The 20,758-nt window shown below is 49.1% G+C and overlaps 1 protein-coding gene across 2 annotated transcripts in view; it reads right to left on the bottom strand.

Annotated features, from left to right (window-relative positions):
• Positions 1-18,844, bottom strand: part of WWC1 (WW and C2 domain containing 1) — a 67,231-nt gene extending 48,387 nt beyond the window's left edge. The window contains exon 1 of one of the 2 annotated variants that reach the window (XM_064724780.1): positions 18,559-18,844. In XM_064724780.1, coding sequence (XP_064580850.1) covers positions 18,559-18,677 — 119 coding nt within the window. In that variant the 5' untranslated portion in view covers positions 18,678-18,844. Of the gene's footprint in view, positions 1-4,675; positions 4,937-18,558 lie in introns of those variants that run through there. The other variant, XM_064724781.1, reaches the window with a different exon arrangement.
• Between the last annotated feature and the right edge of the window lie 1,914 nt (positions 18,845-20,758).

Genomic DNA, 20,758 nt, shown 5'->3' with positions numbered 1-20,758 from the left:
TCGAAGACATCAGCAAATGCCTGAATTCCTCCAACAAAAACCCCACAAGGTTATGTTCCTATAGCCATGGAGAAAGACAGGTTTTATTCTATCCTTGTCAAGAGGGAAAAAAAGCACCACAAACCAATGAATTTTAAGTATCTGCTTCCAAGCTGCAGTGCAGCCTCAGCAACAGAAGTGCTACACTCAAGCTGTAACAATACTTAGATTTCTTCAGGAATGCAGCATTTTACATTTCACAGCACATATTCATAGTAGCAAGTGTTGATTACTTTTTTACACAGCAAGGGTTGCTTTATCTGTACAGTGTCACTTTCCTGGGACATGCTTTGGGATTAGAAGCACCCAAAAAGCATCTTAGAAAAGGATCAATTTCTAGGAGATGCAGTTATTTAACCTGAATTAGCATGTGACAAGGGCACATACAAGGGCATGTGTTAGTACGTGATGGATCCACAGCACAAAGATACCAGCAACTGAGCCAGGCTAAGGGTTTGTTGCTCCTGTAAAAAGCATCTTTATGCAGCTTTTCCTTGCTCCTCTTTTTAGACCAGCAGCTCTCCAAGTCTTCCCAGGAACTGTTTCTGTTCAGGAACAGAGCAGAGCAGCCCCCAGACCCTGCTGACCAGGGCATCCCCAGCTGGGTTAGGGGCACCCAGCAGCCCACAGTGTGCCAGGGACAGAGGAGTGTCAGGAACAGAAGCACATAAATGTGGGGGTTTTATGGGGAGAAGCACAACCCCCCTTGCTGGTTGGGATGAGCTGTCTGGCTGCTCACACAATTTCTGAGCACCAAACTCACAGATGAGCTCCACCTGCCACGGAATCATAATTAAACCTGCTCATCTCAAGTGGCCCATCTTCTCCAGCTGCCACAGCTCGCTTTGCTACTGCCTTCAGGCTCATTATTACTTATAAATGCATGGAAACAGTCAAAGCAGAAGCGATCCCCTCGATTCACACAGGCTGAGCCCCGGGGGTACAGCCGGGCTGTGGGAAGGCATCTCCCGGCGCCGAGGCCGCAGCGCTCGCTGCCAGCCCGGCCGGCCGGGCGCTGTGCGCGGGGAATTCGCTCCCTCACTGCACCTTTTCATCTCGATAAGGATTTTCAAGGTCATGCTCGCTCCCCTGCTGCCGGCTCCTCCCCGGCTCCAATGAAATCCCAAGCACGCAGCCCTGGGCCCCGGTGCTGCTCCCGGACACCGGCACAACCTGTCGCGTTCCTCCGAGCAGGCAGCCCAGCCCTGCCCAGCCGGCACCGCCGTGCTCCGGGACCAGCAACGCCTGGGTGCCTGTGCTGCAGGGCCGGGAGAGCTCTGCAGCGAGCCTCGCCACCTCAGCGAGTAACACTCCTCCATTAAACACTGCAAATAAAGCCGGGTTCCAGCCTGGGCCGATCCTCATCCACCCTGACGGGCTCCGTGGTAGCGCAGGCTGCGCACACTGAGGCGCTCGGCCGCACCATCTGCCGAGCCTGCCTTCAAGGGCACGGCCTGGGGACCGCCTTGGGGACAGCCCTGTCCCCAGAGCAGCCAGCAAACCAGCCCAGCAGCAGCAAACAAGGGGAAAAGAGCTGCTGGCAGCCCAGGGACAGGCAGAGGTGGTGGCACCGGGCCTGGGAAGCCTTTCTGTGGGCACAGGGCACACAGCCCCTCTCTTGTGCCCAGCAGCCATCGCTGCGTGGATACAAGCAGCTTAAGGACCTGCATACACTCCCTGCACCACACAGCGTTTTTAGGGGGCTACTGGAGAGTCATACATGCTGCCAGCTTACAAAGCCAGCTAATTATACAATCTGTTAAGCATGTATGAGCACACAACAGTGCTTTGAGTCATTAGAGGACGGGATTTATACTTCACTGCACGCATCTTGCTCTTTGTGAGTGCGTGCCTGGATACAGCCAAAACGAACACAAGTATCTGGAATGTCTGCAGCTCGCAGGCCAGCGCATCTGAATACAAAGCTGAGCCCTGCGAGGCTCAGGCTCAGACTGGCTGCTGTGACCCTCGGTTGCACATATCCCTTCCCCAAAGAGGGCTAAAATCCTTACTCCCCTTTTATCACTCTGAGCACCTGGCAGCAGGCTGCAGCACAATGTTAGAGCTATATCCTGAAGCTGTTAGGAGGGGTGTTGGGGAGGACACGGCAGCAGGGCGGGTGATGGGGTGTGAGGACAAAGAGCTCGACATGGAGCCCAGAGCGGGGCCGTCCCGGGCTCATCCCGGCAGAAGGGGATCGCGGTTCCTATGGCAGCAGCCGCTCCTCCAGGGCCCAGCCCGCGCCAGATGGAGAGCCCTGTGCTAGGTGTTTGCCAGACAGAGCATGCTGCAGCACACCAGGGATGTCTGCTCCCTTCAGCCATCACCAGTTCATTCACTGGTACCTAGTTTTGCTCAGCAAGGCTCTCCTCAGAGCACCCCAGCAGCCCCAGGTCTGCAGCTCAGACCAGGGCTCCCCTCCATGCTGCACATGGCCAAACCATCCAGGGGCTTTTAAAAACTGAGAGCAACAGCTATGTTTTCCATAGATTATATTATGTTTCTGGCAATTCCTGAATTTCTTCTGCTGAGGATTTCAATTCAGGTTCCCAAATCTCTAAATATCTGACATGACATGCTCTAACCACTCCAGCTGGCTTCATGCATATGGCATGGCTACATCCTATGGACAGCCCTATCCTAAGCAATCACATACCTTCAGCTTATGCTATACTTTCAAAAGGATGTATTTGGCACTGGATTTTCCATTTTTAATTGCCTATTATTTAGTGTGAACTCCAAAATAGGATTTTAAGCATTTGGTGCAGAACGCACAGAATATTTGGAGTTTTGCAACAAGTCAAGCCAAACCACCTCCATTTTCACATGTTTTTCTTCCCTGCAAGTTGAGGAAAGCAGCAGAAGGCATAAATCTGTAAGAGTTTCAGCTTTGTCTTGGAAAATACAAGTTGGTCAAAATAAGCTCTTAAAATCTAGTAGTGGCCACTCAAACCTGGCACAGTAGAAAATCACATTTCTTTGTATTGTGCCATATCAAGCCCCAGCTCCTGCTGATCTGTAACAAGGTATTTTCTTTCTCTCAGTTTTCAGGGGATGTAGTCAGGAAAAGAAGATAGTGAGCTACACCTATGCCCTCCTCACAAAAATAAGCCCTCTTTGTAAAGCAGCCTAGCAAACAAGCTACAGGATCTGCAGGTGCTTTAAGGCACAAGACATTTCACTCCTGAGATTTTCTTGTGAGGCCTGGAATACCCCAGGTCACTACTACCTTCCCCTGAATTTAGAAAGCAAGGTTCTGAAAAACAAGCTACCTCAAAGCCAGTCTTCTCTATGGATAATCCAAATTTTTTATAGATGACACTCAGAAAGACATTCCTGTCCAGCTTACCTCAGTTGTGCTTTCTCTTCTTCCATCCCAATTAAAAAAAAAGGAAAAAGCTGGGTTTGGGTTTTTTTTCCCAGACAGTGTAGAGTAGTATTTCTTGCCAAGATCCCTCAGTAACACTTTTTCTCCATCACTATCAGGTTTTGCAGCCTTTATATATGCCAAGGGATAAGAAGCAGCTGAATGAGTCAGTCTCCCTCAGTCTAAACCAGTATTTGTTGCAAGACACTTGAGGTAAAACTAAAGCAGCTGGGGAGGTGAAAGTGTTATCTGAACACCCACTCCTCAGTGGGCACAGAAAAGGAGGAATTCAGGAGCACAGCCTGCACACACCATGTGTGCTGCTCTCCAGGCAAACCACACCAGACACTCTGCAAATCATCAGTTGCTCGATCTGGCCTCAGCTGAAGCTTGTTTATAACTCACTGAAGCTGCTCCAATACAACCATCACTGTTGCTCAAGGCAATTACCTAAAATATCTCAGCTATTCATTTCATCCTTACGTCAAAGCTGTGTTTAATGGATCTGACACTGTGCCTTACAGTGCTGTACACCTGCTGTTAAGCAAACCTGAGAGCTTACAGGTTTGAAATTTGCTGCTTAACTCACTACTACTTCACCAGCAGCATCTGAATGAAATGCAACTCCCATGCCAGTATATTTTTTCAGCAGTTTCACTGTTACCATTTTTATTCATTTTTACCCAAATGCTGATCTACAGCACCAATGCAGAATTCACAACATGCATATTAACTTACTCCCACCAGCTCAGCTAAATAAATCATTATCCACAGTTCAGCTCACCTGCAAAGATCAAGATGAAATTCTCTGATGGACAAAGTACTCCTGCTGCCCTTGTCTAGTAACTTTAATCTAATCTACAGACTGATCCAGAGAGCCAACCTGCTATCAAGTTCCAAAATCAGTGATGAATCTGCAGAACTATTAAAAACACAGCCCTTTGGGCAGAGGTGTTTGAACACTCCTTTAATAATGTCCTTTGTTCAATGTCCTTGTAATAATTGCCAAATCAATGGCATAAACAGATGATTCTACTGCTCCAAAGCAGTGAAGATAAAGAGTGGTGATACTGCAGAAACTGCAGTGGTCAGGATGAATGAAAATATGACACTGAAATTCCAGCAGCACTTCAGAGAAAATACTGAGTGTTTTTCTAGACTCCCAGGCAACTACATGGAGAGGAAGGCCAACAAGCAGGTGAAGTGGTGCCTGCAGTTGTGCATGCAGAAGGTACATGGGAGGGAGGACATGCAGGAAGCAGCACATACCTTTTCAGGTGTCACCTTGTCGCAGCAGATGGAATTACAGCCCGCAGCGCAGCGCTGAGGAAGCATCAATCTGATATTTAAGCTGTCTGCTTTGAAAGACAAACTGCAAGTGACACAGCTGCCTGGCTGAACCCACTGTCACCACCCGTGGTGCCAGGCAAGCACAACTGCACTGACAGCAGCTCAGGAGTGAGCTGTGACTTCCAGGGGAACCATGCTTGGCAGGAAGGTCACTCCCACCTCGACTTGTCACTGCTGCCAGACAGTCCTTGGGCTGCTCCAGCTTACTGCAGCAGCAGAAACTGTGCCCAAAAAGAGAGGGAGCAGTTTTCTGCATGCCAGCAAAACCAGTGAGGAGCCAGATGGGCACCTGGGCTGAAGGAATGGCCACCTCCCACAGCAGGATGGCTCAGTGGCTGCTCAGCCTGCTCCAGCCCTGCCACTGGGGCTTCTGCTCAGGCCCACAGCCAGAAACAGCCCCCAGGGCAAAGATTTTTACTTCTTCCACCAGCAAAATTGCAAGTAGTTACAATACTGTGAGAAATGGTTCACTACACCCTTCTGAGGTCAATCCAGAGGTATCCACTTATAGCACTAAAACAGGGGGGAAATCAAATTCACTTCCCATCCAGCCTCTACCTGTATAGCACTCTTTGAAAACATGGGATCTGTTAATACCTTTACCTCTTCTAGCTTTCCTCATAATAAAAAATGCTGGGATAAAATCAGCTCATACATCTGGGCACAGCAATTAGAAACACCACACCTCACACACCAGCTATTCCCCTGTGTGCATCTGACCTGCTTGATGGGTGAAGTGCCCACCCTATAAAGCCAAGAAGTCACCAACTCAGGACTCAGCTTAAGGAGAGCTGGGTTTGTTTAGCTCAATTTTGTGCCTCTTACAGAACTACACCAATTCATATTCTTCAAGGACTCAGTGCTGCATCTTCACATCCGTGTGTGACCAGCCACCAGCTCAGACACACTGCAGCTCTGACATGGCAGATGATACAAATTCTCAGTGCTCATTGTAAAAGCAGCAGCTTTTCACAGTTACCTGGAAACAATATTTCAAATCAGCTGAAGCACAGCTTTGTACAGCAGAGCCCCCAGACATGGGAGGGACAGTGTCTGTGCCACATGCCCCCTGATCACAGCACAAGACAGCAGCAGGGGATCCAGGGCTCTTCTCTGATGCCCAAGGAGCAGAACCTACCTGTGACTGAATGAGAAAAACAAGTAAACAGGACTAAAAGGGCAATTTGCTACACCTGTGCCAGCCAGAAAAATGCATTTATAGTCCTTAGCGAGTTGAGTGCACTGCTCTGTCTTCTTGTTCAGCTCAATCAAAGCATCCCACAGGTGAGCTGTTACAGAACAGGAGCAGGAAAACTAAATCAGACAACACAACTTTCAAAGAGGGACTAACCTCAGTGGTGAAGAAAGAACACAAGAACTCTGCTGGCTTCTCCCATCCAGCATCAATGTACTTTATATTCTCCTGACACAAAACAATGCACAAAGGATAAAGAGCTCATAAAGCTACAAAAAGGAGCAATTCCAAAATAAGCTGGAAAAGGAGCAATTCCAAAGTGAGCTATCAGGAACACCAGGAGAGCACAGTAAAAAAAACTCTTTGTGGTGGTCCAGATACAAGAATAAACCACAGCCTTCCCAAAGGGTATACAGGGAATTTACCTAGATGGAACTGACCAGGTGCAGTTTTAGGAAGTGAGAAGAGCTGTGGTTTGTTAGTGATTGCCCATAGCAATACATAAACACCCACACCAGCAGCAGCCCAGTGCCACAGGGTCACCACTGTGCTGCACAGCAGAGCAGCTGGTGCTGTGCAGGGGACACAGTGTGGTGGCTGCCACTCCCAGCTGTGACAGGATCCCGAGGAAGGGAAGGCCAAGGCACAGAATCACACCACAAGGCCCAGCCCCACCTTATCACCGATGTTGGAGGCACAGGCTGAGCTGTTTCCCAGCAGGATGCCTGGCACTTGCTGTCCCATTTCCCAGTACCATGCAGGATTAACCAGTTGCATCACCACACCCTGCCCAGGAACGCAGCACTGTCACTGAGCACTCACCAGCTCCATGCAACACCACCAGCTGCAGGAAACAGTTACTCCACAGCAGCACTATTCCCTGCTCATGCTGTTAGAAAGGATGCACTTCACCTACAGCACTTAAAGACTTTTGAAAACCTAAAGCATTGGCAACAGTGCATTCATATCCATCTCGTAGTGAAGAACTGAGGCTACATTCTTTAAAGGCAATTCACTTCCACTTGCACAAAGCTACTTTAAGACAGCTGCCCTTCAAGCTGTTACTAGTTCAACTCTGTGCTTACCTGTGGGATATGAAAGTTTAGATAAAGGTATTTGACATTAAAATCAGTTGAGAAAAACATCCTAACAAGTTCCTAAGCCTATTTGCTTTTCTTAGCATGACAGGCTTTACAATATTCCTTGCAATTCTCTGCTTCATGCTTTGTTCAAAACTTCCTGATTATACTAATAAAATAATGCCCAAAGCACACCAAAAATCTTTTAATAGAGTCAAAATTAAAGTATCAGATCTATTACACCACCCAGCCTTTCCCCTCCACTGGAGCAGCATTAGAGCCTTTGGACATCTCATTTCAACAAGAAGGTTATTTAGTTCTTGAGTTTGGAGTAAAGTATTTAATCACCAAAGGATTTGCAAATTACACATGAATATGCATGTAGCACTTCTCACCATGACATAAATCCTATTGTATATTTATGAATGGATTGCTTTGCCTCCAGCTTCTACATGTATATAAACACAGGTTTTAATCTTCAATTCCTTCCTCCCTCCCTCCTTTTTAAGAAGTTGCTTAAACAAATTTGCATTTTTGGAATCTATTACCTACAGCGTATTTCTTGCCCTTTTTTTTTTTTTAACTCCACAAACCTTCTTCTCCCATCAGGCAAAGTGCTTACTTATGAAAAGCTTTAAAGACCCTGCAAACATGGCCATAAGGGAAATAAGCAGTAGTGTTATATGGCTTGGGAGAGAAAAAGCTGAAGCAACAATCACTGGAAAAAAGAGTGCAGAGAGCTGGGAACATAGAAGTATAAAATGACAGGTCAACAGCTTGCCTTTGACTGCAAAGCCACTAGCTAGGGGGGAGTAAACCCTCCATAAATATTGAGAATGCAACATAAATAATAAAATTATTGCTGTGAAACCCCTAATTCATACTGACATAACCTCATTATTCCCTACACCTCTGAACAGGATCTAGGCTGGCCACGAAGCAGCTGGACCAAAGCAGCATTCCAGCCTGTCTTCAAAAAAGACGGCCAAGAGGCAGTACTGTCATTCAGAGTTGCTGCCACACAACTGCCCAACTACTCCAGACAAGCAATTCAAACAATAAAGCCTTTAAAGGGAGTTGTTAAAATTATCAAACTTTGGTTATTTCACTGCAATTCTGCTCAGTAAACCTGACTGCAAAAGAACACTTACAACATGCCACACTCCATCAGAAGCGAGTGCCACAGCAGATTTCCAAGCAGAAGGTTTACAGGTGTGAATACCCCTTGGGCTGTTCTCATCCTTGTTACCACACACAGCAAAACCCCAACACCAGGGGCTAACTGCACCTTCTCTCAAGGATCTGGTGCCACCTTCTCTGGTCAGAAACCCAGAGCAGCCTCCAGGCCCACCTTGCTGCCACAGAGACACCGTGGGACAGGATCTGACACAAGAACAAATCCTCCCAGGTCTAAACCTGGCTGTGAACTGCAGCATGCTCAGCTGCACTCAGGTGTCCTCCATCCATCCAGAGATCTTTTCCTGACAGGAAAAAGAACCACCACAGCACCTGAGGCAAACCCCAGTGACTGCACTGGAAGAGACCCCAGCCCAGCCAAGCTACTGAAGATGCAGCACAACTTGTCAGAGGTACCACCCAAAACTGCAGGAGCCTGCACCTGGGAAACAGAGAGAACACAAACCAGGAAACACTCTGGGCTATTAGCTACAGACTACTGGACAAATAGAGAATAAAGATGAGAAAATTCAACACAGAACATTTGCTTTAGGGATAAGAGTGGCATTTACAAAAGATGTGGGAAAACAAGCCTGAGTGGAAGACTATGTGTGACCAGTTCAGTTGCAAATCTTTGCAAACTAAGATTTTTATCCATGCAACCCTTTTGCAAATGACCACACCAGGCTCCTGCCATGCACCTCTCCCCTTCCATCCATACAATCTTCTCCTGAAAAGAAATCTTAAAAAGGAAGTGAGGAGTACTGCCCAAGGAATACAAGAGAATATCTGCTTTAAGAAAGTATTCACATGCAGGTTATGCTTTCATTAGCATCAGGCAGATGATGGCAGATGCATTCCAAACTGAATTATCAGTAAACCAGTTGTATGAGAAACTCACCATGGCTGCCACACAGCACTCAATGACTAATTAGCAGATAGATGACAATAGATATACCTTTACTCAGAATTACAGACCAACTCAGCTGAGTTTTCACATCCAAAAGCAAAACATGGAAAAGTTAAGAAGTCTAAGACATCTTTAGTGCCACAGAAAACCATGGGACATGGCAGAAGCCATGACATTTCCCTTCCCTCCACATACAGATTAAAATAAGAGAGAGTAACACTCACTGATTTCTTTGCCAGACAAATCTGTCCATGTCTAGAATACTGGAAAACTTTTTGAGAACTGTTAAACAGCCTTTTATGTATTTGTCCATACTAGAATTCAACAGTCCCATCAAGGCAATAACTTGTGCTAACTCTGATGATTAAACCTTGTGGTGTGACATAAGAAAAGACAAATATCAAACCTGGCTTACTGCCTTGCTGGCTGACTGTCGGATCTCAAGATCTCAGTCCTGAGATGCTGAGCCTCTGAGACCAGCTTGGGGGTCTCGGGAGTCCTGGAATGTTGCCAGAAGTGTCTGGTAGCTGGACTTTAACCCTGCACAGGAGACGACAGGGATGAGGGCTTCACTGGGTGAATGGTGAAAAGATTAGCTAATTAGAGAGTGAGATACAAGGTTTAAGATTTATGTACAGGGGGGTTTAGAGGAGTAAGATGGAGGAATTGGGGTGTGTCCTGTCCTCCTCCTTCTTCCTCCTCTCCTCCATCTTCTTTGGCCACGGTGGCACCTTTCTATTGGTTATTACTAAGAGTACACCGAGTTATAACAATAGATGGTATTGGGGAAAAATGATAAATATTGTATACGTAGCAAAGGGTATAAAGATAGGTGCCTGCCCCGGAGGGAGACGGAGTGTGCCCATGGCTGACTGCTGAGCAGATCTCTGCTGGCTGAAAGAACATCTTTTAGATAAACAATTAATAAACATAAAACCAGAAAGAAGAACTGAAGCCTCTTCTCGTCCTTTGATACGCGGGTGCCCCAAGGTCACCCAGGGCCTTTCCAGGCCCCTCAAACAGCCGAGATAAACCCTGACTGCTGACAAGCTGTTTAGGTTAGCTGGATGTGGAGATGACTTCAAGGAATTTCAGCAAAATCTCAACAAGTGGGTCAACTGACAGCTGAAGTGGAGAGAGACCAGATGTTGAGAAATGTTGAATAATACACTGAATGGGAGAGTTTAACCTCCTTATTCTCTGCAGAGTTAACACACCACTAATCAAACACACCTGAGCATCACCACATCCATATCCCAACAAAAAAGCCTGTTCAAAGTAATTATTTAATTTCAAGTTGAACCACGCCAAAAACTCTACAATACCAAATGTTATTCATGCTAAGAATATTTATTAAAAAACAATTCAATATTAAAAGCTCACCTGGAATTAGATACAGTACAGGTCATCAGAATTTACATCAGTCTTACTATTTTTTCTAAAAATACCCAGCACCACCCAAGACAGGCCATCAGCCTGAGATACCTCCCAGGAAACAAGCTGGATAATTCTAAGAGCTGCATCACACATGACAGCCAAATACTTTCCATTATCATCCCCACCCAAATCCCCTTTGAGATAATTTGCATAAGCAGCTCAAATATATACTCAATGTTTCAAACAGTCCAACAATGGTGCCAGTGTCCAGGATGAGGATGTCAGGAGATGTCTCCTCCTCTTCACCCAGGTGCTGTGGTGTGACAGGTTTCTGCTGCCAAGCCATGGTGCCAACCTGCCTGAGCCCCTGGAGGATGTCCCATGGGATGTAGGCACCTGATGGCCAAGGGGACAGCCTGTGCAGTGTGCCACCAGCATGTCTTCTAGTGGCTGCAGAGGTTCAGCTAGGTCATGGCATTCAAAGCAAAATTAACCACTAAATAATCCACAGCACGGTTTCACACAGCACTTTGGGGGTTACCTACATTTTCCTGCGCTGCCTGAAGGGTCCAGAAGGTTATTTTAGCCACTGCTGTTCCTCTGCAGGCCATCCTCCCTGTGGGGCAGGGCTGTGAAGGATGAAATAGCAGAGAGCCCTGTGCTTGGCAGGGGACTGCCCTTGCTCTCAGTACAAGGCTATTAAGGCAGTTGAAAGTCACATATGAGAAATCTGCAAGCTGCTGCAGGGTCATTTAAGCAATAGCTTCGCTTACACTTTGGTTCAAAGTAGCTGTGTGACCACCTTGCATCTCAACTCTGCACAGAGCAGATATGAATGGCTGCCTCTTGAAAGCAATCCTGTTTATTGCGTGCTTTAAATCAATAAAGCTTCCCTCCACAGAGTACATTCTTCTAAAATAGTAATTAGGCATTTGAGGAGAACCAAACAGTTTCACTAAACAATACCATTAGTCCTGAAACGTCAGTTTGACATCTCAGCCAGAAAGCACTTTGTCAGAACTAATTAATCCCTACAGCACCTCCATGAGATTGAGAAAGCAATTCATCTGTTTTTTAAATGTGTTGGGTACTTATGCTGCAGAACATCATGGCTGGGGTGGAAGCCGTAGGTATCAGCACAAACTGAGAACAAACCAAGCCAGGAGAACCCTTCCAAGAGCATGAAAAATACAGAGAACACTGACAGCTGTAGGATTTGGCTTCTTTGCATCTTCCTGTTACACACCAAACCTCCTGTGACTATCTGGAGAGTCTTCCAGATGCCACTTCACTGAATGAGTGGCAGTGAAAAGCAGTTATTTTTCTGCAGGGAGCAGTTTGCCCACTGTTTGTTCAGCCAATTATCTATGCATGTAGCTTTAAAGGGAGGAGGGAACAGTAACCTTAGGCTCTGTGAACAAGAACTGAGCTTAAACTGCTCAAATAAAGCCAAGTCCTCATTACCACAAGCAAAGCACGTAACCTTACTAAACAGGTCTCACAAATGGCAAGCAGCCAGCATGAAAAGTATTTCTCTCCAAGGAAGTGGTCAATCTGCATAGCTCTCCTACAGGTGCATGCAGTAGCACCAGTCTACACACCTCCAGCTGACTTTGCCAAGCTGCTGCCACCCCTCTTTATTGATTAATTATTCCAGCTAACACTCTTGCCCTGCTGGTGCAGCACTCAAGGCCACCAGGTTCAGCCAGCCCTGGCACAGGGAGACCAGCAAGGCTTGCCCAAGCCAGCTGTATGGTCTCTCCCTGTCTCTGAGAAAGGCTTGAAGGTGTCCCCCAGGACAGCAGTGAGAGCCAAGGCCAGCCCAGGACGTGTCCCTGCTGTCACAGGGGAGCTCAGCGGTGTCCCTGCAGCAGGAGCGCTGCTGGGAATGCTGAGCACAGAGCAAGGACAGCCTTGGCAGCCTGCAGCCACCTCCAGGAGCACACAGCAGCAGTCATTTCCCAATAGACTTCTCCAGCAACTGAGATTAGAGCCAGTCCCAAAAGCTCGAGTGGTGGGTCAGTGACAGGACCCCCCCTGAAACACCTAGCAAACATCACTTCTTTACATACAAGTGATTTCATTAAACTCCTTTGGACAAATCTTCCAATAAATTTTCTGGCACAGTCTAGAGAAATCTAAATCAAATTCAGACATGGAAAATTTTGCTGCAAACTCATCTTCCTCTATCTGTGCTAGCTATGAAGCTGCCCTGTGAAGAACATCTTTAGGAGATGCTCTGCCTCATTGCTGGTTTCACATGGGCTCTGACAAGTGAATCCATTCTTCCTGTAACACTTAAGCAGAAGTCATGGGGCAGAGCTAAGCACCTGGGAACACCTGCTCAGCTGGGCTGGCAGAGAGCCTGGCCAGCTCAGGTGCCTGGGGACAGTTTCACAAGTGCACCCTCAGCAGCATTCCTGGGTTGCCACCAGAGCCAGCCCCACTCCCACTCCTCCCAGCTCAGCCCAGCTCTGCACAAGCACACACAGCCTGGATCCACTGTTTGTGTAAATGAACCCAGATAGCAAAATGACATTTTTCAGCCAGACCACCTTCCAGACCTCACTCCCTGCACGGATACAGAATTTCACCCTGGCAGAAACAGCAGTTTAAGCTGCCCCAAAAAACAACAGCAGCAAGCAGCTGCCCCAGATGCCCAACACTGCAGCCACCTGTCATTCCCACATCTTCTGGAATTTACTAGCCAATTTCCTGCCATTCCACTGGATGGAGATCAAGATAGCTATGCTGATATGAAAATATATGACCTACATAGGGATGGAATTGTTGATTCCGTTGCCAAATAAGTTTCCAGTCAGTCTAACTTCACACGCTGTCAGTTTTTGAGGCAAAATTAAAGGAGTGAACTTGTGAGCAAGATGACCTTGCCAGAGCAGAAGATGAAGCTCAACCTACATATTTCTAAACAATGTGATGTATGGAGATTTCTTCAAAAGCATTTCTGATCCTTTAAGACTCAGAATTCCCCAAGATTCATTAAAAAACTGCTGAGCTGAACAAAGCCTCACATTTCTTTTTTTTTTCCATGTTCCATAGGGAAGCAAGATAAAATAATGCTTTTTATCATTCTAAAGTCACTGCCAACATCCTCTGTCTCCACACACGTGTGCATACCACACCTTTAGCAGTGATGCCCTTGTTAAAAGCATCACACCTGTTGTTTTCAGTTCCCTCCCCAGTGTGAGGTGAGCTTACACAACTCAGGATGCACACAGCCCCTGCAGTCTTCAAAACATCCAGGCTTGTCTGGAACGTCCAGGGGAAAAAAAAAATATCAACCCAAATTATTAAAGTCTGATTTTCTATATCTGAAGCAGTGTGATGGATTTCAGCTCCAACCCACTTTTCCAATCTACAAGTGCATCCTGAGCTAACTCATCTTGGAAGGACAGGAGTGATATTAATAAATTAAAATAGCTTCAAGTGTCACAATAATCTTACTTGCTATCCTTGTTTCCTTATGTATTAGTACCTACTTAAACCAATCATTATGGCAAAAGTGAGAAGAGCACAAATCCTGCACATTATGACACCTGTTCTGAGAGGTGGCATTTGGATGACTTTGAAGACTGCATTTTTGTCACTCCCTTCTGCATTTTCCTTCATGGAAAATGGTCATCAGCAGTTTCTATGGGCACACACTAAGCTCCTGTTCCTTACAAAGCTGTCAGCTATTCTGGGGAATGCAAACAGGAGAAAGCAGCAGATTCACATATATATGACAGGGTGCTTAGCTAGATATCAGCACACAAAGGCAACAAGAGGCATCAAACTAGCAGCCTTCAGCTGCATGACCTATGCCACTGGCACTGATCAAAGAGCATTTCTCTCCTCTGGTTTTTCTATTTTGGACAATTTTTCTCTCATCTCCTTATGCTTACTGATTTTCATCTACAGAAGAGCACAACGCCTTTTGTTCCTGCTGCCTTTCATTGCCCTCCCTTTTTCCAGCCCTCTTATTTTGAAGGATTCTCACACTTAAGTTAGCTAGAGCAGCTTTATTCCAGTCATTAAAGTTATTCCACATTTAAGCAAGTAATCCAAGGAGGAGACAGTTACATACGAATTTTCAGCACAACGCTCACATTTCTAAATCTTTAATAAAGGCAGTTTGCAGACCAAGTGTGCAGAGCAGACTGGGGATGAAAAGCTTAAAGATCAGAATAATGCAGAGGAGACAATACTCTGCAGCACTTCTCATAAAGCCTAGAAGGGCATGGCTAGATGATGGTGCTCTCCATATTATATGCCTGGCTTTTCTCCACTAAAATCCTCAGGCTCAGCAAAGCTGAATTTTCCTGAGTAAATAGGTAACCCTAATATTTAAAATAGTCAAGATCTTAGACACCACATGCACTGGCTCTCAACCTTGGTAAATCTCTTCACCAAAACTCTGATTTGGAGGTTCATACTAGAATAACCTCCATGTGGAGTAGGAAGGGAATTCAGGTAGCAAATGAAGAATCTGGGCTTTGACTTAATGAACATCTCCCAACCCTTTACAGCAACAAAAGCCTTCAAAAAATGAAGGGCCATCAACTAAGGCACTGCTGCCTCCCAAAATATCTGATGCTGTTTAGTTATTTCACCAAATTTAAACTACAATTGCTCCTATTTCAATAGCTTTTATTCTCAGCAGGAGTCCAGTGATAGAAGTGAAATGAGAAGTTCAGTCAGCTCCATCTAAAATAACCCAGAAAAACCTGCTTACACCACCAGGTCAGTAGGAGAGTACAACAAGTACTCAAGAGTGGGATGGATTATCAGGCATGGCCAAATTTTCAGTGCATCCTGAAGCTTCTGTGTTGAAAGGCAAGGAGAAGTTAAAAAATTTATCCTCTTACAAGACAGTCTGAAGGAGGGTGTAAGAGCCCAAGGACAGCACAGCACTGGAACAGAGATTCCCATCTCTAATCCTCACTTCTGGGGAAAGCTGAAATGTCACTCAGGGCACTCTGTGGTTCAAGTGCTGCTCATGCTGATGCCTAAGAACAGGCAGCAGCTGGTGCTGAAGTTTTGAGACACCCCTGGCATTTTCTGTTTGGCCACCAGCACAGCAGCTCCCAGGGCAGATGCACTCTGGGTTAAAGCAACTGAGACAGCTCTCTGGCATGCTTTACCAACTGGAATGTACTGGTGCAGACTGAAAGGTCATGCTTAGGTTTAAAACCAGGAATGACAAATTTTCTCCTCCAGCTCAATAAGGTTTGATCTCCTGTCACACTGTATTCAATGCCTGAATTATTTAATTTCCAACAGATCTACCAAAAAAGGCAGCTATATGAGCTTCCTCTAACAAAAGGGAAAACACAGCAGGGTTTTGGTTTTCCCCCCACCTGCTCAGAAGAATTGCCTTAGAGCTCTTTAACCTGAAATTCCTGTAATGCAAAGTACTTTGATTCCTGTCTGTTACATCACACCACAGGGACAGCAACAGTTAAATCACAAAATTCTTCCGATTATTTAATCTTAGATGATTTCCCAAAATGTTCCAACATCCACAGGTTTCTCAGGACTGCCCTGAGCCTTCAAAGGTGCAAGGTACAAGTGCTCTGACATGCAGCTGAGCATCACTGGGGTCACCTCTACAGGACACTGAGGTGCCACCAGGTGCCAGGATTCTCCTCCTGGCAAAGCCCAACAGCCCATCAGCAGAACTGGAGCCATGGGCTAAACAAGAACTGGAAAGCTTCTGATTTCACAGCCCAGGCCCAGCTGAGGTCCCACCTTTCACTCTCTGCTCCCCATCCCTGCTGCAGACTCTGTGTGCCCACAGCCAGCTCTGCTTCCCTGGCAGCCTGTTAAACCAACCTCAGCAGGACTGCAAACCTGCTGGCACTAAACAGTGGGATTGTCCATGCCCTGAAGCTAGGTGGTATCCCTGCTCATGTTTATTTCCACTAAATTAAGCCAGAATGAAAGATTTAGGGAAGGTTTGAAAACCTGTGTTCTATCTTTCGCTACCAGTTGCTACTCGCCGATCAGGATCACAAAGGTCCCCACTGACACTGGGTTCAGAGTGAGCCCTGACACACACACCTTCCTCCACATTCCTCAAAGTTGCATTTCCACAGCCATGTTACCCCCTATCTGTTGCTTTTTGCTGGGTCACAGACAGAATGTGTGAGCAGAGCACACAGAGCACTGTAGCAAATTCACAAACACACGTCTCAGCTGCAGCAATTTTAAATATGACTTGTAAAAGGCTAACCTTTCAATCATTTAAACTTTATTTTAAAGTGATAAAATTCAATGCTCAGTGTGTAAATCCAAGTTCACTCCCCTGCAGGGAACAGGCGCCTTATGACCTGAGCTGATGAGAAATCCCCCATCAACTGGGTTTCACAGGCAGTGGTAATTACTTGGCAGAGAAACTTCTTTCCTGTATGGCAGAGGAAAATTTCAGCTTATACAAGCTCAGGGTCCACCAGATGATGGGTAAATGTTGTGTCACATAGTATTTCTACTGTGGACCAGCAGACTGTTCAAAACCTTGTGATTTCAGGGGCAGTTTCCTTGGTAGCACTACTGGAAGATGACTCAGACACAAAGCTCGTCAGGGCCACGTGTATTCAGGTGTATTTCTATGTGCACAACAAGTGTCATGTGATAAGAGTTATCAGAATGTTTTTGATTATTCTCCTCTAACAGTGGTGAGCAGGTAATGATTCTGCGACAGCTCAGTACACACGGCTAAATAAGGCACCCATTTAGTCATTTCTGTCATTCTTGAATCACCAGCCAAGGACACACAGGAATTTTTATAAGCCTGCATTAGGCCTATTAGATTTCTCACTCATCTTCATCCTTTGAACAGAATAAGGATGCCAGGAAAGCATTTCTAATTTAGGCTTCCATCGACTTTTATGAAGGTTAAAGAAACACCTTGGAACAACTCTGTTACTGGCCCCTCTCCACCACATTCCTAAAACTGAACCCCAAGACGTGTTCCAAGGCCCTGGCTGGCAGCAGGTTACATTTGTGTACAGTACACACAAGGATTATTCCTGGAATGCAGAACACTCCTTGAAATCTTGTAAAACTGGACAATCATTCACTTCCACGCGTAAGAAAAAACCCATCTAAGTAAACGGAGCCAAGGCAAAGTCCTGACATCCCACCAAGAATGGAAGGCCCTTGAATTGATGGCCGGAGCAAGGGGAAGAAAGGAACACGGATTCAGAAATCGCCCTTTCTGCCCCACAACAAGGAAAACGCTCACTGTCAGACGGGGAAGTGTGTGAAACTGATCAACAACAAACTGCATACTTCAGATTGCTGGAATTTCCAACTAGGAAATTCACTAGGATGGATTTTTGAGTTCCTGTTTCTGAGAACTTCAGCTAACAAGGCATTAAACGAGAAAGTTAAAAACTTCTAATTTCAGTGGTGATCCAGTAGTTGAGCTTGCTGCACGTCCAAGCTCCCGTGCTCTGGCTCACCGTGATTGCCTCAAGCATGGAACCACAACAAGCCAGCACAGAGTGTTGCTTGGAAATGACCCCGGTATTGAGCAGCACCCTGCTTTCTGTTTATCTTACTTTTCTAAGTGAGCGCTACTCAGAGCAAGCAGGAGCAGGGGGATACCGCAGGGAAGAAGGCGGCAAAGAAGGGACGATCAGAGACACACCCAGAAGTCCGTGACCTCTGCGATGGCCAAGCTCGGTAAGGCCACGTAGCTGCCCGCAGAGGTGGGCCACGATGCAGGACAGGGCCCGCCACAGCCCTGCGAGCCCAGCCTGTCCCTCGGCACCGCTCCGAGCCACCGCGGCTCCCCCAGCCCGCCAGGGCCGCATGGCCGCGCCGAGCGCAGCGTGCGCTGCGGCTCCGCAGCACGGCCGGGGCCGCCCAAGGGGAGCCCCGAACACAGCAACACAACTCGCGGAGCCCCCTCCATCCCTCCGCTGCCAGGCGCCACTGCCCGGCCAGGCCCGCAGGTAACGCCGCCGCCGTCCCGCCCTGCCCCGCCAGCCGGGGCACGGCAGCAGGGAGCGGCCGGGCTCAGCGCGCACACCGCGGCTCCCCGCCCGCCGCCGCCCACCTGTCGCGGGGGTCGACCCAGCTGGTGGTGCGGCTGCCGTGGTCGATGTAATACACCTTCCCATCGTAGTCCCGCGCCTCCTCCCAGCCCTCGGGCAGCGGCAGCTCCTTTCGCGGCATGGTCCGCACCGCCGCCCCATGCACCGCCGCGCTGCGCTCCGGGGGCCGCGCCGGGGCTCCCCTCCCGCGGGCGGCGCGCAGCGGTGCGGGGGCCGCGCCGGCCCAGCCGCACAGGGAGGCGCCGCCGCCAGGCAGCCTCACATGCCGGCCCCGCGGCGGGGGCGGGCCGGGGCGGTGCGGTGCGGGAGGGCGGCGGCGGCGGCGAGCCCGCGGTCAGCGCTGGGCGCGGAGCCCCGGCCGCTCCACCCGCTCACGCCTCCATTTCCTGCTCCGCCGGCGGCCGCCCCGAGAGTCCCGCGGCGGCACCGCCCCCGCCCCGGCACCGCCCCCGGGCACACCCACCGCGTGTCACCACCCGCGGCCACGCCCCCGGGAACACCCACGGCCACGCCCCCCGGGGACACCCACGGCCACGCCCCCCGGGGACACCCACGGCCACGCCCTCCGGGGCACCCACGGCCGCCCTCCGGTCCCGGGCCCCGGGGGCTGCGCGCCCCCGAGCGCCCCGTGGCCGGGCACAGGGCTGTGGGCCCGGGACAGTGCCAGCCTTGGGGCCCGGACGGTGCCAGCCTTGGGGCTCGGGACGGTGCCAGCCTTGGGGCTCGGGGGCTCCGCGGGACCGGAGCACCGGGCCGGGGCCAGGGACAGCCGCCAGCAGCACTGAAGCACCGAGGGCACAGCGCGGGTGGCGGGGAGCAGGTCGGGGCTATGCCCTGGAGGACACGGCCGTGCGGTGCCGGTGCTGGCAGCGCACGGACCAGCGCAGCACTCGGGTGCCCCTGGCAGGAGGTGGCCCTGCCCCGGTGCGCTGCCCTCGGGTGCCCGGCCCAGCCGCGGTGGGCGCCCCGCAGGGGATGGCACGGAGCCGGGAGCCATCGGAGCAGCCCAGGGAGTGGCAGGGGTGATTTCCTGTGGGTTCCAGAGGGAAAGCTGGTGGCAGCTGGCACCTGGATACGCTCGGACCATGAGGAATGCAGTTATAAAAGTAGTTAGGGTGGCACAGACAGCCCCGGTAGAGCCGCACCCGCAGGGAGGGTGGTGGTGCCCACCCCGCGGGCACCGACCCTTCCTGGGCAGCCGCCGCCCGTACCCGAGCGTGGCTCTGGCACAGCTGCCCTGCAGCGTGGAACCAGCAACGAGGACGTGCCCAACACAGCCTGCTCTCCCCACATTTCAGTCGCTTCGGCTCAAGCAGCCAGCCCATGACAAAATGTCACAGTGAGAGCTCATGCGGTGACACGCGATGGGGCCGGGAGCCGAGGCCGTGACCCCAGGGTGACAGCAGGTGCCCAGCGTGGCGTGAGGGCAGCTCGGTGAGAGGTGGCACTTTCCCTGGTGAGCAGCAGCCAGCGCCGGGCTCCTGCTGCCGAGGGCGGGGGGAAAGCCAGAGTTGTGTGGAGCTGCAGCTATTGAAACAGCAGAATGGAGCAGGGATCCCTGCCAAGCACAGCGGAGGAAAAGGAAACTGGAGGATGGGGAGACGGCAGCGTCAAAGGGCTGAAGAAAAGTAAAAGTGAAAAAGACAATTAGAAATAACGTCTCACTTTTTGTGCCATCCCACTTTTGTGGGATTTTTTCTACCAGGCTTTCTGACAGCCTGTTGGGAGTCATAGCTGCTAATCCCTCTGGAGGCTGAAACAGAATGTGGTAGCAGTTGGCCGATGAAGTGGTTGGGCAGGGAAGAAAATGAAGACAAGAAAAACTGAAAGTGAGGCATTTGGAAAATAGCCTGGTTTAACCCCATTTTATCTGAAAGCCAGACTTTGTGTGGGCCACTAAATAAGTTGCTGTTATGAGCAGCGCTATCCACAAGGCTTTTAAATTAATACTAAGTGAAGACTAAATGAATAAACACTGTTTCTGTCCACAACTCTAAGCATGGCCTGTGGTTTCTTTTGGTAGGACCGAGTGGGAGCTCTGGGAGCACTGGGAGCAGTGGGAGCACTGGAGGCACTGGGAGCACTGGGAGCACTGGGAGCACTGGGAACACTGGGAGCACTGGGAACACTGGGAGCACTGGGGGCACTGGGAGCACTGGGAGCACTGGGAGCACTGGGAAGGAGCACTGGGAGCACTGGGGG

This window comes from Zonotrichia leucophrys, chromosome 13 (assembly GCF_028769735.1).
Source record: "Zonotrichia leucophrys gambelii isolate GWCS_2022_RI chromosome 13, RI_Zleu_2.0, whole genome shotgun sequence".
Classification (NCBI taxonomy): Eukaryota; Metazoa; Chordata; class Aves; order Passeriformes; family Passerellidae; genus Zonotrichia; species Zonotrichia leucophrys.
This window is presented reverse-complemented; position numbering and strand designations above follow the sequence as displayed.